At 34.4% G+C, this 12480-nt stretch overlaps 1 protein-coding gene across 3 annotated transcripts in view; it reads right to left on the bottom strand.

Moving 5' to 3' along the window:
* Positions 1–637: 637 nt before the first annotated feature.
* MINDY2 (MINDY lysine 48 deubiquitinase 2) overlaps positions 638–12480 on the bottom strand; it is an 82653-nt gene continuing 70810 nt past the window's right edge. For 2 of the 3 annotated variants that reach the window (XM_030318086.1, XM_030318084.1), the window contains 4 exons: positions 10794–10988; positions 7055–7189; positions 5279–5349; positions 638–1579 (listed from right to left, as the gene is read on the bottom strand). In XM_030318086.1, coding sequence (XP_030173946.1) covers positions 7061–7189; positions 10794–10988 — 324 coding nt within the window. In that variant the 3' untranslated portion in view covers positions 638–1579; positions 5279–5349; positions 7055–7060. Of the gene's footprint in view, positions 1580–4823; positions 4921–5278; positions 5350–7054; positions 7190–10793; positions 10989–12480 lie in introns of all 3 variants that reach the window. The other variant, XM_030318085.1, reaches the window with a different exon arrangement.

A 12480-nucleotide genomic window follows, 5' to 3' on the forward strand; every position in this document is an offset into this window, starting at 1 on the left:
AATGAATCTACCATTGGGATCCAGTAGTTGACTATAGTTTAGAGTTGACTGGTTTTTTGTTCATTGCCTCTTGGGTTAAAATCCATCTTTATCAAGTGTTGGTCCATTAAGCATCTGACATGTGCTCAGGTCATGATCTCACAGCTTGTGGGTTCGAGCCCCGTGTCAGACTCTGTGCTGACAGCTCGAGGCCTGGAGCCTGCGTTAGATTCTGTGTCTCCCCCTCTCTCTGCCCCTCCCCTGCTTATGCTCTGTCTCTCTCCTTCAAAAATAAATAAACATTAAAAAAAAAATGGGGCGCCTGGGTGGCTCAGTCGGTTAAGCATCTGACTTTGGCTCAAGTCATGATCTCAGAGCTCATGGGTTCGAGCCCCACGTCCGGCTCTGTGCTGACAGCTTATAGCCTGGGGCCTGCTTCAGATTCTGTGTCTCCCTCTCTCTCTGCCCCTCCCCAACTTGTGCTCTCTCTCCCCTTCAAAAATAAACAAACATTAAAAACAAAGAGTTGGTCCAATTCTCAGAGTTAATCCTAGAGTTCACAATTCTAAATATGAATCAATGTCACTTCTCCATCTCTCCATTTCCCCACTTTGTAAGAAGTACCTTAATGAGATGAATATACATAACAGAAAGACTGTTTGGTCTAAATATCAAAGTTTATTGAAATAAAATATAATCTATAATAAAAAATACTAAGGGTGTTATCACTGGTTACAGTTTTAAGTATATTAACAAAAGGTCCAACATTTTAATCCAAGAATGACACTATCCTTGTGGTACAATAACAAACATGAAATTAAATGTTGAATAATACTGAATAATTCTATCAGAAATATTTTACACTTTCCCATCTATGTTCAATATGCCTTTTTAAAGGAATAGCCTCCAAAAGTGAAACTTTTGGAATATGTTTAAGACATAGTTTTTAGAATTAAATAGTTTTAACATAATTAGCATTTAAAACAATAACTTTCTTTCATAGAAATTCAGTTCAATTCTAAGCTGGGTAGATGCTTTTAGGTATCATTTGAAAAATGTATTTCAAGGCTGTTTTGTATCAATTTCTAGGGGTGCTACTATTCTCAAACTGGAATTAAAGCTGGTCATGAAGCAAAATGGATGAATTGTTTCAGAAGTAGAAAGGGCATTAAGATGGTAAAGAAAAGGATAAAATAGGTGCTCATACACAATCTATATACTCAAACTCTTTGAGAACTCTATTTCAGTTGGCCAATCTTAGCCTAGCACAAAGAGATCTGTATGTCATAGCAACTTCCTGACCCAAATAGTCAGACAGTGAAGTGGAGGAAGAAAGCTTGTTTCTTCTTGCGACATTTCAAAATCACTCGCTCTGCAGTCATTATACCATTTCACTTTCTAGTCCCCAAAATGTGTGCCACATCCAATTATTCTGCACAATTCAAGGAAAAAGACTCACATGCACTAACTTTAGGAAATGACTTTCAGGTACCTCTGAAGTTTCACAAGTGAAGATTATCCAATTATCCCTTTTGCTGACTGCTGTGGAGCAATCATACATCATTCTTCTATGATATTGTCCTACTTGTGATGTGTGGATCTGTGAAAACAATAGTTGTCATTTTATTGAGGAAAATCGCCTTTTAACAAAAACCATTGGAAGTTTTTCAAATCCTCATCTTTAAAAATCTGTAGAACTATGATATCCACTGTACTCTGGAAAATAATGATTATATCATACAACTAAGATGTGAAAAGGAGTAAAAACTGACAAAATTGAGACACATCAGACAGATCTTCAAAGATTAAATGCCAATCTTAGTCTATAAACATATTCTACTAGTCAGAATCACTCTACAGGATATTTTACTTATAATGCCCATTTGGACAGGTCACTGATATGGGAATTTAGATGGGAATTTGTGTTTTCTGACTTCCTATTTAAAGTTGTAACTACTAGACCCAAAGAAGCCAGCATCACCATCAGAAGAATTCTGCTTTGTATATCCTCTTAGTAGGAGGCATCTCTGCCTCTCTGTAGTGTAGTTAAGATGGATATAAAGTTTTTAAAATTCATGACAAATTACTAAGTTATTTGAAAAAATTCTTAAATTCTTAAAGTTAAAATATTAGGTAAAGAACAGGCACTGCAGAATAACAATAGAACTCTTTTTGTCTTTTAAATCTACTGTGATTTAAAGTTTAGGTTTTTATTTCTGCTATGGTATTTCTATACCTTATATGGGATAGTACCATGTTCTAAAAAATACTGTTATAGGGAGAGAAGTCTAAATCTCAGGACAAAAGGACAAACCCGAACTTGAAGCAAGAGTTGGAAGACTTTTACCCAGTTTTTTAAAATTTAATGTTTTTAGATCAGAAAAGTGAAACTAGAAATTAGAATACTTTATGTAAAAATACATATGCATATCACAATGTATTAAACTCTAATTTCTAACAGCAGAGACCCTGGGATTAAGTAAGAGACATGCATGAATTAAAAAATTAAGATAAATCTTCAAAAGAAGTTAAAATTATCAGGGTCCTGCAATCTGTCCCTCAGACTCCATTATCTCTCTTTCGTAAATTTTTTTGGCTAACAAGCCTTCGATTTTAAACTTTGTTTTAAAGTGTCACCTGAGAAAAGTAACGTTGATTCTTCATAAGATTTTCTCAGTAGCTATAATATCAGTAAAATAAAATAAAATAAAATAAAATAAAACAAAACAAAAAGCCATTATATTCCTAGAGAACCTAGGAACTCTCATCCATGCGCAAAAGTTTTACATGTATGTATTAGTGACCTGATACCAATGTGCTTTGTTACATGGAGAAAAAGGCAAAGGGAATCTAAATACTTAGATATATGAAAGATACTGGAAAAAATAGACTTTTAATGCTTTTTATACTCCCCAAATTCTCTTGATTTTGATCGTATAGTCCAAAAGCAACTGCAAAATACATTTTAGGAAGAGATAATGCCATACTCAAAGACAAGGTAATTTTACAAATTTAACAGCATTAAAAAAACTGACTTTAAGAAATATTGTGATTGGGGAAAAGATCTGCACACTCAAGAACAAAAAGTATATATATGATTATTTAAGTAACACTCCGAGCTTATACTTTGTCCTTTACTCAGGAGTGTTAACGCTCTGAAAAAATGAACATCCTTTACATATTTAGAGTAAACTGAGGCATAGAAAGTTTGTCCATGGAAAGATAAAAGCAAGATTTTTAGACATAAAACAGTTCAGGATTCCTATTTCTAGTTCCTTAAAATACAAATTACATACTATCTTTAATGCCTCCATGTATTTTATCAAACATTAGTAAGTTTACAATTACAGTTTAAGTTGTATGCCCAAATATTGTACGACAGGCAAAGCCTGTAGGTTTTCTATCGTATTTTAAAATAACTGGAATATTTAATAGGAAATTAAGTGAAATGTAATCATTTTGCTTTAAAGCAATTTTTTTTTAAATAAATGAAGTTTGAGGACAGTTCTGGAAATTTTTGCCTTGAATGTATTTCTCCAGCAGGACTTTATAAATATCAGCTTCATATGCCAACATTAATATGAGGACTATAATTCTTTCCTTAGATATCTATTTGCCTTCTAGTCCTCTTTTCTCTCAAGATCTCTCTTAATGACCTGAGCTGGTGATTCAGTAAAAACAAAGTGTTAAGGTTTTGTGCAAGTAAAAAATGGTTAATGTTGGATTCAGTCAATTAATCTCTAATACTTAACTTGCTTAATTAAGCTAAGATCAAGAAGTATGAGGAAGAATTTGAAACATAATATGGGATAAGTAGTCAAATACTAGAAATATGAGAGACTAAAACAAAATATATTATACAACTTAATCCTGAACTCTAGTCTATGCCTCACTCAACTGTTAAGCCAACAGATACCCTGAAACATGGAAGAAGTTACTTCACCTAAGCACACTGGACCAGCATATTATAAGAAACAGCCAATGCCAATTTTAGCTGCCCCAAACGGCTTAGGTTATTTATGTGTGTGTGTATTCTTAAATGGTAAAATTTGAGGGAAGGTTCCCAGATTCCTTTGACAATAGAAGTCATGGATCCTTGCTTCAAACACACACACTCACATGCACACACACACACACACACACACACACACACATTCTCTCTCACTCTCTCTCTCACACGTACTTCTAAGTGTTGATAACCTATTGTAAATCACAGCATTGTTGATTCACTGGGGTTACACATGAGGACACTTTTCATATTGCTAACAAAGACTGGTCACTAAACTTATGAAATAGCCTTTGAAAGTACAAGAAAGTGCAGTGACCATATCCATTCATTCATGTCTCTTTTGCTAGCTGTAATAGTGATCGGTTGATACAAATGTGTCCCTAATCTAGCCTACAAATATTAAAAACAAAAATGTTTAAGTTCTAACTTCTGCTAGCAGTTCATGTAACAGTTTTCAAGTACTACAAAATATTGCGAAGGAAAGCCTGTAATACACCACTATCAAATTCCAATATCCCCAAACCAGCAATGAAATGTCTGAATATGTAATTTGTTGCCTTGAGCAAAATTTAAGAATATAAAGACACAATAGCTCTAACCTTCAAGGTTGGGAAACCAGTATCTCCCAAGAAGTTTGTTTTAATAGAATTGAACATTTAATTTTTTCCTCACAGTAATCAAAGCAAACATTTTATCAGTATTACTCTTGGTATATCAAACTGAATTCCAGGAATGTAAGAAAGTCTGAGCTGGAAATATTATGTAGAAAAAAGGTTGAATTAACAAACACATTACATTTTTTAGTTATTTTTTATAAGTATACATTGACATCTACTTATCTGATAGCAGCACTGCTGGTTTTGAGTTTTTTTTTTTGTTTGTTTTTTGTTTTTTTTTTTCCTTCCAGAGGGAATGCAGAATGGCAGTATTATCTTTGGAACAAATTAAGAAGATAGTAACAAATAACAGAAGAATAACTTTTACACATATATTTTTCAAGGGTAATAAATAGATAAGTATATAATTATGGAAAAATACGCCTCAAATATGCTTTTTAAAATTTCTCAGGATTTACTGTTTTGTTTTTCTTATTAAAATATAATGCACTGTCACTACTATCTCTTCTAGGAAAAACAAACCCTAAGGTTTCATTTTCCTCCTCCAACCAATAGAGTGATATCAAGAGTAAACTTGAACTAAGGTCAACTTGCTTGAGCCAACAGAGAATTCTGTAGTAATCTGATTATTTCACAATGTACACATATTCTAGGTTATTAACAAGAGACTCACCAGATATTTTGTATCAAAGTGTTATACCCCAAACAGGTTCTCTGATGATTTATCATGCTAGTATAGGAAATCTGAAGGAGTAACAAATGGTATAACATAACCAGACATGCAATACAGAAGGACATGACATAAAAGATACAGCTTGACCCTGGATTTTTCCCTTAGAATAATTCCTTCCATAAATAAGACTTTACTTTTTATTTTTACACACAGACTCATCCTATAAATAGTCTTGGATCATGGAGAATGTTAAAGACATAGCTTAAGAACTCTACACCACATTTTTTTTTTTTGTAGTCTACTGTCACCCCAGACCACAAAAAACATTCTCCAAGTGGATGCTCAGGTTAGATAAAGATGCTCCTAAACAAATTTACTGAGGCTTAGAATGTAAATCACATAACTACCTGCAGCAGCAATAGTCTTTTCAAAAATGACTAAATCAAACTTTTAAATATAAAGCATATATAAAAAGGACTATTAAGGATAGTAGAAATACAGGAAAATATGTGTTGCCTCATAATAAAGTTCAATAAATATTCTTTCTGAATCCTATAAACACTACAAGATGTTACAGGTCTATTTGGTTCCCATAAGTTAAAAAAGTCTGATTGCTTTTACATAAATTCCTCCCAATTCTTATCTATTTTCAAACAGATTTTTATTAATGCATTTCACTAGACTCAGAGATTATATCTCTAACTTCCTTTCAGAAATGTGCTTTTTTGTTGGCTTTACTAAGTATACGTAATTTTCTAGCAAATAAACATGATTTAAATTTTAAGGTTCAAGGTAATTCTAGAAAAAGGTAGACATTTGAACTATCTGCTTTTCTATATTCCTGTATTTACAAGGCCTAGCATCCACTGTGGTTTCCTTCTTATCAGTTATCGCACTTTCAATAAATAGTAACTGTAGTACAAGTTACGTATATTAAAGATTTCAAAATTCCTCAAAATTTCACAACACTACAAAGTCATTAATATCTGATTTTACAGAATATGAGTATTAGTGTTATGTAATTTTTTTGCTATTGGAAAAGAAATACAACTTATTTTTTCTATCTAAATTAAACCCAAGCTCCATTATCAGTTCTCAAGATAGTATCTAAAATGTACATTCCTAAAGAAAGGTAAAGCTGTTCAAGGGCTGAACTAGTCCAATACAGGATTAAAGGTTATTTATTTGTTATTTTTTGTCTTGGTTTGTTTCTTGTGTTTTGTGTGTGTGTGTGTGTGTGTGTGTGTGTGTGTGTGTGTGTGTGTGTTTGTGTGTGTCTGGGTGTGTGTGTGTTTTCCTTTTATATCCCTATATTAACCCCCTGGTTTCTCTTGGATTAGATAATAATTTAACATTGTAAAAATTAATTTCAGAAACTATTGTGCTAATATTTAGATTTCAGGAAGGAATCAGACAAAATCAGTGACCTCCATTCATTGTTAGAACAAAAGATAAAATAGCTTACTAACTGATATGAGTTATGAATGTCACTATGACACAAAATTTGCTGTGATTTGCTTATTTGGCTACAAGTGCAGTATTTTTCATGTATGATACCACACAGCATTTCCAACTTGTAACGCGAAACTCCAGCTCACGAAGAGTGTACTGTGTGACTTGAAAAAGTCTGATTGTAACTAAGTAACAACCTTTCCCCTGAAAAACATGAACAAAATCCATTGGGAAATCAGGCACAGACGGTATTTATCGGTTTTTCTTCCTTTCCTCCTGTGGTTTTGTTTCTCAAGACATACAGACGCATCCAACAGAACCCACCACTTGTTACAAAATGACACAGCTATTTTTGTCCTTTTCTTTTTCTTTATCTTTTTCTCGAGGTTCCTTTCGTTTACGTTCACTATTCCCAGATTGTCTTCCACTTGATGGAGAGGCTTGTGCTGGCTGGCTTTGCTTTAAGAAAAATAAACAGGAAGAAATTACCTCAACTTTCTAAGGTGCTTAATCATAGTTATCTAGAAAGAAAAACCATAAGAGTGAAAGGAATCATTAATAAAAAAAAGTTATTTGGTCACAGACTTGTTATATGGTATCTGAGTAACTGCCTCTATCATTTTTGATAGATCTAATTAATGTATTAATTATTATAAGTAAAAGAAATTTCAAACAATAAATAATGTGGAGGATTATATTCCGTGAAGCCTCAAATTCAAGAAATATTTGTTAAAGTTTATGTTAAAGAAATTGACAACTTTTGGTAAACTAAGTTCCCTAAGACCTCATCAAATACTATAATAAACAGATTTTCAAGGAGAAAAAAAAAAAATCCTGAGAACTTTGAGTGTGAAATAAGTGTATTCTGTGAAATAAGAAAATGTTTTTAGTGAAGAGCTAGTAAAAATATACCAGGTTTTAAATTTTAACCTTGGAGTAATCAATATTTGAACTAGAAATATAAATACTTAGTTTAATGGAGACCTCTATGTTTAAAATTTCATCAGACCTTAAAGAGCATCTTATCTTCTTTGTATCCTAAGTCAGAGGAACAGTTCTGGCATGGTACAGTTAAACATAACAAAAGGAGAATTTCTTTCATTTTCTCATTTTTCATACATCTCAATAAGATGAGATTTAACACAAAGGAACCCACTTATAGTCACATTTGCAGTGCTTAAAACGTTTAACTGGGAAAAGTGAAAAGTGGAAATGTGCTAATCTTTGTTGAATACTTAGTACATGTCATACATTGGCTTAAGTACTAACCTTATTTGTCCTTAAACAGAAATCTAAGAGTTAAGCATTATCTTTTATTTTCAAGATAGGGAAAATGAGGCTGAGAGAGGTAGGGGACTTTGATCCCCCTAGTAAGGGGATACAGAAGCAGGAAATGCAATCCATGTCTATCTGGCTCTGAAGTGTACCCTGTTACCAGTAGTACTTCATACTGCCCTGGAATTTTTACAGAAGACTTTGTTCCAATTGGTTGATATTCTTTGGAGCTATTAACAACTTAAATTTGATTCAATTGCAGCAAAAATAATAAAATGCCTAGGAATAAACTTAACCAAAGAGATGAAAGACCTATACTCCTAAAACTATAAAACACTGATGAAAGACATTGAAGATGACACAAAGAAACAAAGACATTCCATGCTCACCAATTGGAAGAATAAATATTACTAAAATGTCTATACTACCCAAAGCAATCTACAGATTTAATGAATTCCTATCACATACCAACACCATTTTTCACAGAACTAGAACAATCCTAAAATTTGTATGGAACCACAAAAGACATCAAATAGCCAAAGCAATCTTGAAAAAGAAAAACAAAACTGGAAGCTTCACAATTCTAGACTTCAAATTATATTACAAAGCTGTAACAATCAAAACAGTATGATACTGGCACAAAAACAGACACATACCTCAATGGAACAGAACAGAAAATCCAGGAAGAAACCCACAGTTAATATGGTCAACTAATCTTTGACAAAGGAAGAAAGAGTATATAACAGGAAAAAGTCTCTTCAACAAATGGTGTTGGGAAAATTGGACAGCTACATGTAAAAGAATGAAACTGGACCACTTTCTTACACCATACATAAAATAAACTCAAAACGGATTAAGGACCTAAATGTGAAACCTGAAACCATAAAGATACTAGAAGAGAGCACAGGAAGTAATTTGTCTGCCATAACAACATCTTTCTAGATATGTCTCCTGAGGCAAGGAAAACAAAAGCAAAAATAAACTATTGGGACTACATCAAAATAGAAAGCTTCTGCAAAGCAAAGGAAGCAATCAAACTAAAAGACCACCTACTGAACGGGAAAAGACATTTGTAAGTGATTTATCTGATAAAGGGTTAGTATCCAAAATATATAAAGAACTTACAAAACTCAACACCAAAAAATCCAAATGATCCTATTAAAAACTGGGCAGAAGACATGAACAGAGATCTCTCCGAAGAGGACAAACAGATGGTCAACAGACACATGACTCATCAGGTAATGCAAATCAAAACCACAATGAGGTATCACCTCACACCTGTCAGAAAGGCTAAATTAAAAAAACATAAGAAACAACAAGTGTTTTCAAGGATTTGGAGAAAAAGGAACCCTTGTGCACTGTTGGTGGGAATGAAAATTGGTGCAGCCACCGTGGAAAACAGTATGGAGGTTCCTCAAAAAATTAAAAATAGAAGTAACCTATCTATGATCCAGTAATACACTACGGGGTATTGACCCAATGAATACAAAACACTAATTCAAATGTATACATGCATGCCTATGTTTACTGCAGCATTATTTACAATAGCCAAATTATGGAAGCAACCTAAGGGTCCATCAGTAGATGAATGGACAAAGAAAATGTGCCATAGGAGCGCATGGGTGGCTCAGTGGCCTAAGCATCTGACTTCGGCTCAGGTCATGATCTCATGGCTCATGAGTTCGAGCCCCATGTTGGGCTCTGAACTAGCAGCTCAGAACCTGGAGCCCGCTTCCAATTCTGTGTCTCCCTCTCTCTCTGCCCCTCCCCCACTCACACACTGTCTTTCTCAAAAATAAACATTTTAAAAATGTGGTAGATATATACAATGGAATATTACCCATTAAAAAAATGGGAGTACCTGGGTGGCTCAGTTGATTGAGTGTCCAACTTCAGCCCAGGTCATGAACTCATGGTTCACGAGTTTGAGCCCCGCATCAGGCACTGTACTGACAGCTCAGAGCCTGGAGTCTGCTTCAGATTCTGTGCCTCCCTCTCTCTCTCTGCCCCTCCCCAGCTCATGCTCTATCTCTCAAAAATAAATAAAAACATTTTAAAAATGAAATCTTGGGTTGCCTGGGTGGCTCAGTCGGTTAAGTGTCCAACTTTGCCTTAGGTCATGATCTTGCAGTTCATGAATTCGAGCCCCAAAATGGGCTCTGTGCTGACAGCTCAGAGCCTGGAGCCTGCTTTGGATTCTTTGTTTCTCCCTCTCTGTCCCTTCCCTGCTCATGCTCTCTCTCAAAAATAAACATTTTTTAAAAATTAAAAAAAAAAGAAATCTTACCATTTGCAATAACATGGAGGTAGAGAGTACAATACTAAGTGAAGTAAGTCAGAGAAAGACAAATACCATATGATTTCACTCATACATGGAATTTAAGAAACAAAACAAATGAACAAAGAAAAACAAAGACAAAACAAAATACTCTTAACTATAGAGAACAGAGATGCTTCCCAGAGGAGAGGGGGATGGGGGAAATAGGTGAAGGGGATTAAAAGAACACTTAGCTTGATGAGCACTGAGTAATGCATAGAATTGTTAAATCACCAAAATGTACACCTAGAACTAATAGAACACTATGTTAACTCTACTGGAATTAAATTTTTTAACTGAAAAATCTTGCCCTCAGAATCTCAAGAAAAATAATTTTACTAAATAGGTATATTAAGATAAACACAAACTTAGGACAATGCCATAAAATCCACAGGTGCTAACATGCTAATGTAATTGAAGAATCAATACCTAATTTAAAATACTTATCTTGGCACGAATCCTAGCTTTTACCTGGGCCTGTGGAGAAGCAGAAGCAGCAGCTGCTGCTGCTTGTTCCTGTTCCTGGTAATATTGAGAAGCCCGTCTATCCTCCTCTTCTTGGAGTTTCTTTGCTAGTTCCAAATCACTGATTCCTTCCGGTATTTGTTCCCAGTTGATCTCTTGGCTCTGCTGTTCTTGTTGTAGAGATAATGCCATAAGATAGTCCTAAGAAATTAAATTATAAACCTCTTTAGCCATGAGATTTCACTCAAGAACTGGTAAGTGTAAATGCAGAAGTTGTACCTACAAAACTATGAGAATGGCTTTTAAAAAACATACCAGAGCTTAAATATAAAAATTAAAGCTATCTAAGTGTTTGAGAGCTACAATTTCAGTGATACTGCCATTGTTCTAAATATTCTTGGAATTCATTTAAAATTATTTCTAGAAGCAGTATATAAAGCATTCAAGAAAGCTTTAAAAACAACTCCCCTAGGGGTGCCTGGGTGGCTCAGTGGGTTAAGCATCCAACTCTTGATCTTGGCCAACTCTTGATCTCGGGTCTTGAGTTCAAGCCCTGCACTGGGCTCTGCAATGGGCATGAAACCTACTTAAATGAAAGCAAAACAAAACAAAAAAAAACAAAACAAAACAAAAAAACCAATTCCCTAAAAACCAAAACCAAAAAAAAAAGAACCCTCACCAAACTCCCCCTATGGGTGCCTGGGTGGCTCTGTCTAGAGCATGCAACTCTTGATTTTGGGGTTGTGAGTTCAAGCCCCATGTTGGGCATAGAGCCTACAAACAAAAATAAAATAAACCTTGCCCGGTTTATGAAAGAAACACATCTGCAGAAAATTGAAACAAAATAAAAAAGCATAAATAAGTTAAAATTGCCATATCATTATGCAAAGATAACTATTATTAACAATTGATATATATCCACCTAGCTTTTTCTACATTAACACACAAACTCAAACACATCTTCCAACCCCCATTTAATGTCAAAAAACTTTTTTTTAAAATAAGAATTTCCCCAAATCATTTATTAAATAGTCTTCCAAAACATGATTTTTAAAGGCAACAGTTTTCCAACATACAGGCATATTCAATTACTTAAACACCTTTTCCTCCCATCTCCCACACACCCAAATTATTTCCTCTGAGAAAAAGTGATGCATCTTCGGCTGAAAGTTGTATAATCTGGGGCGCCTGGGTGGCTTAGTTGGTTAAGCACCCAACCAGTTCAAGTCATGATCTCACGGTTTTTGAGTTCAAGCCCCATCTTCGACTCTGCTGATAGTTCAGAGCCTGGAGCCTGCTTCGGATTCTGTGTTTCCCTCTCTCTTTCTCTGCCCCTCCCCGCTTGAGCACGTGCACATACACACTCTCTCTCTTTCCTTCAGAAATAATAAATGAGTAAACTTAAAAATACTTAACACCCACATTCATTAAGAATTAGTACTGAATGAAACTTGACTACGCTGTTTATCTCTCCCAGTCTATCCTCAAAATAAGAGAATATTAACCACCCACAGAAGATATCTAAAAGGTGGTTATCTGTGAAGACCTTGGACTATCTAGCATGAATATCTTACTAATATGAAGAATTTGTCCTTCAAATTTTTCTCACTTCTTCAAACTGCTCTTTGCCAAGTCCCTAGGTCTTAAATCCACTCTTTCCTTGCTATTTCCACAGACAGTATCATGTATCTTT

This window comes from Lynx canadensis, chromosome B3 (genome assembly GCF_007474595.2).
Source record: "Lynx canadensis isolate LIC74 chromosome B3, mLynCan4.pri.v2, whole genome shotgun sequence".
Lineage (NCBI taxonomy): Eukaryota > Metazoa > Chordata > Mammalia > Carnivora > Felidae > Lynx > Lynx canadensis.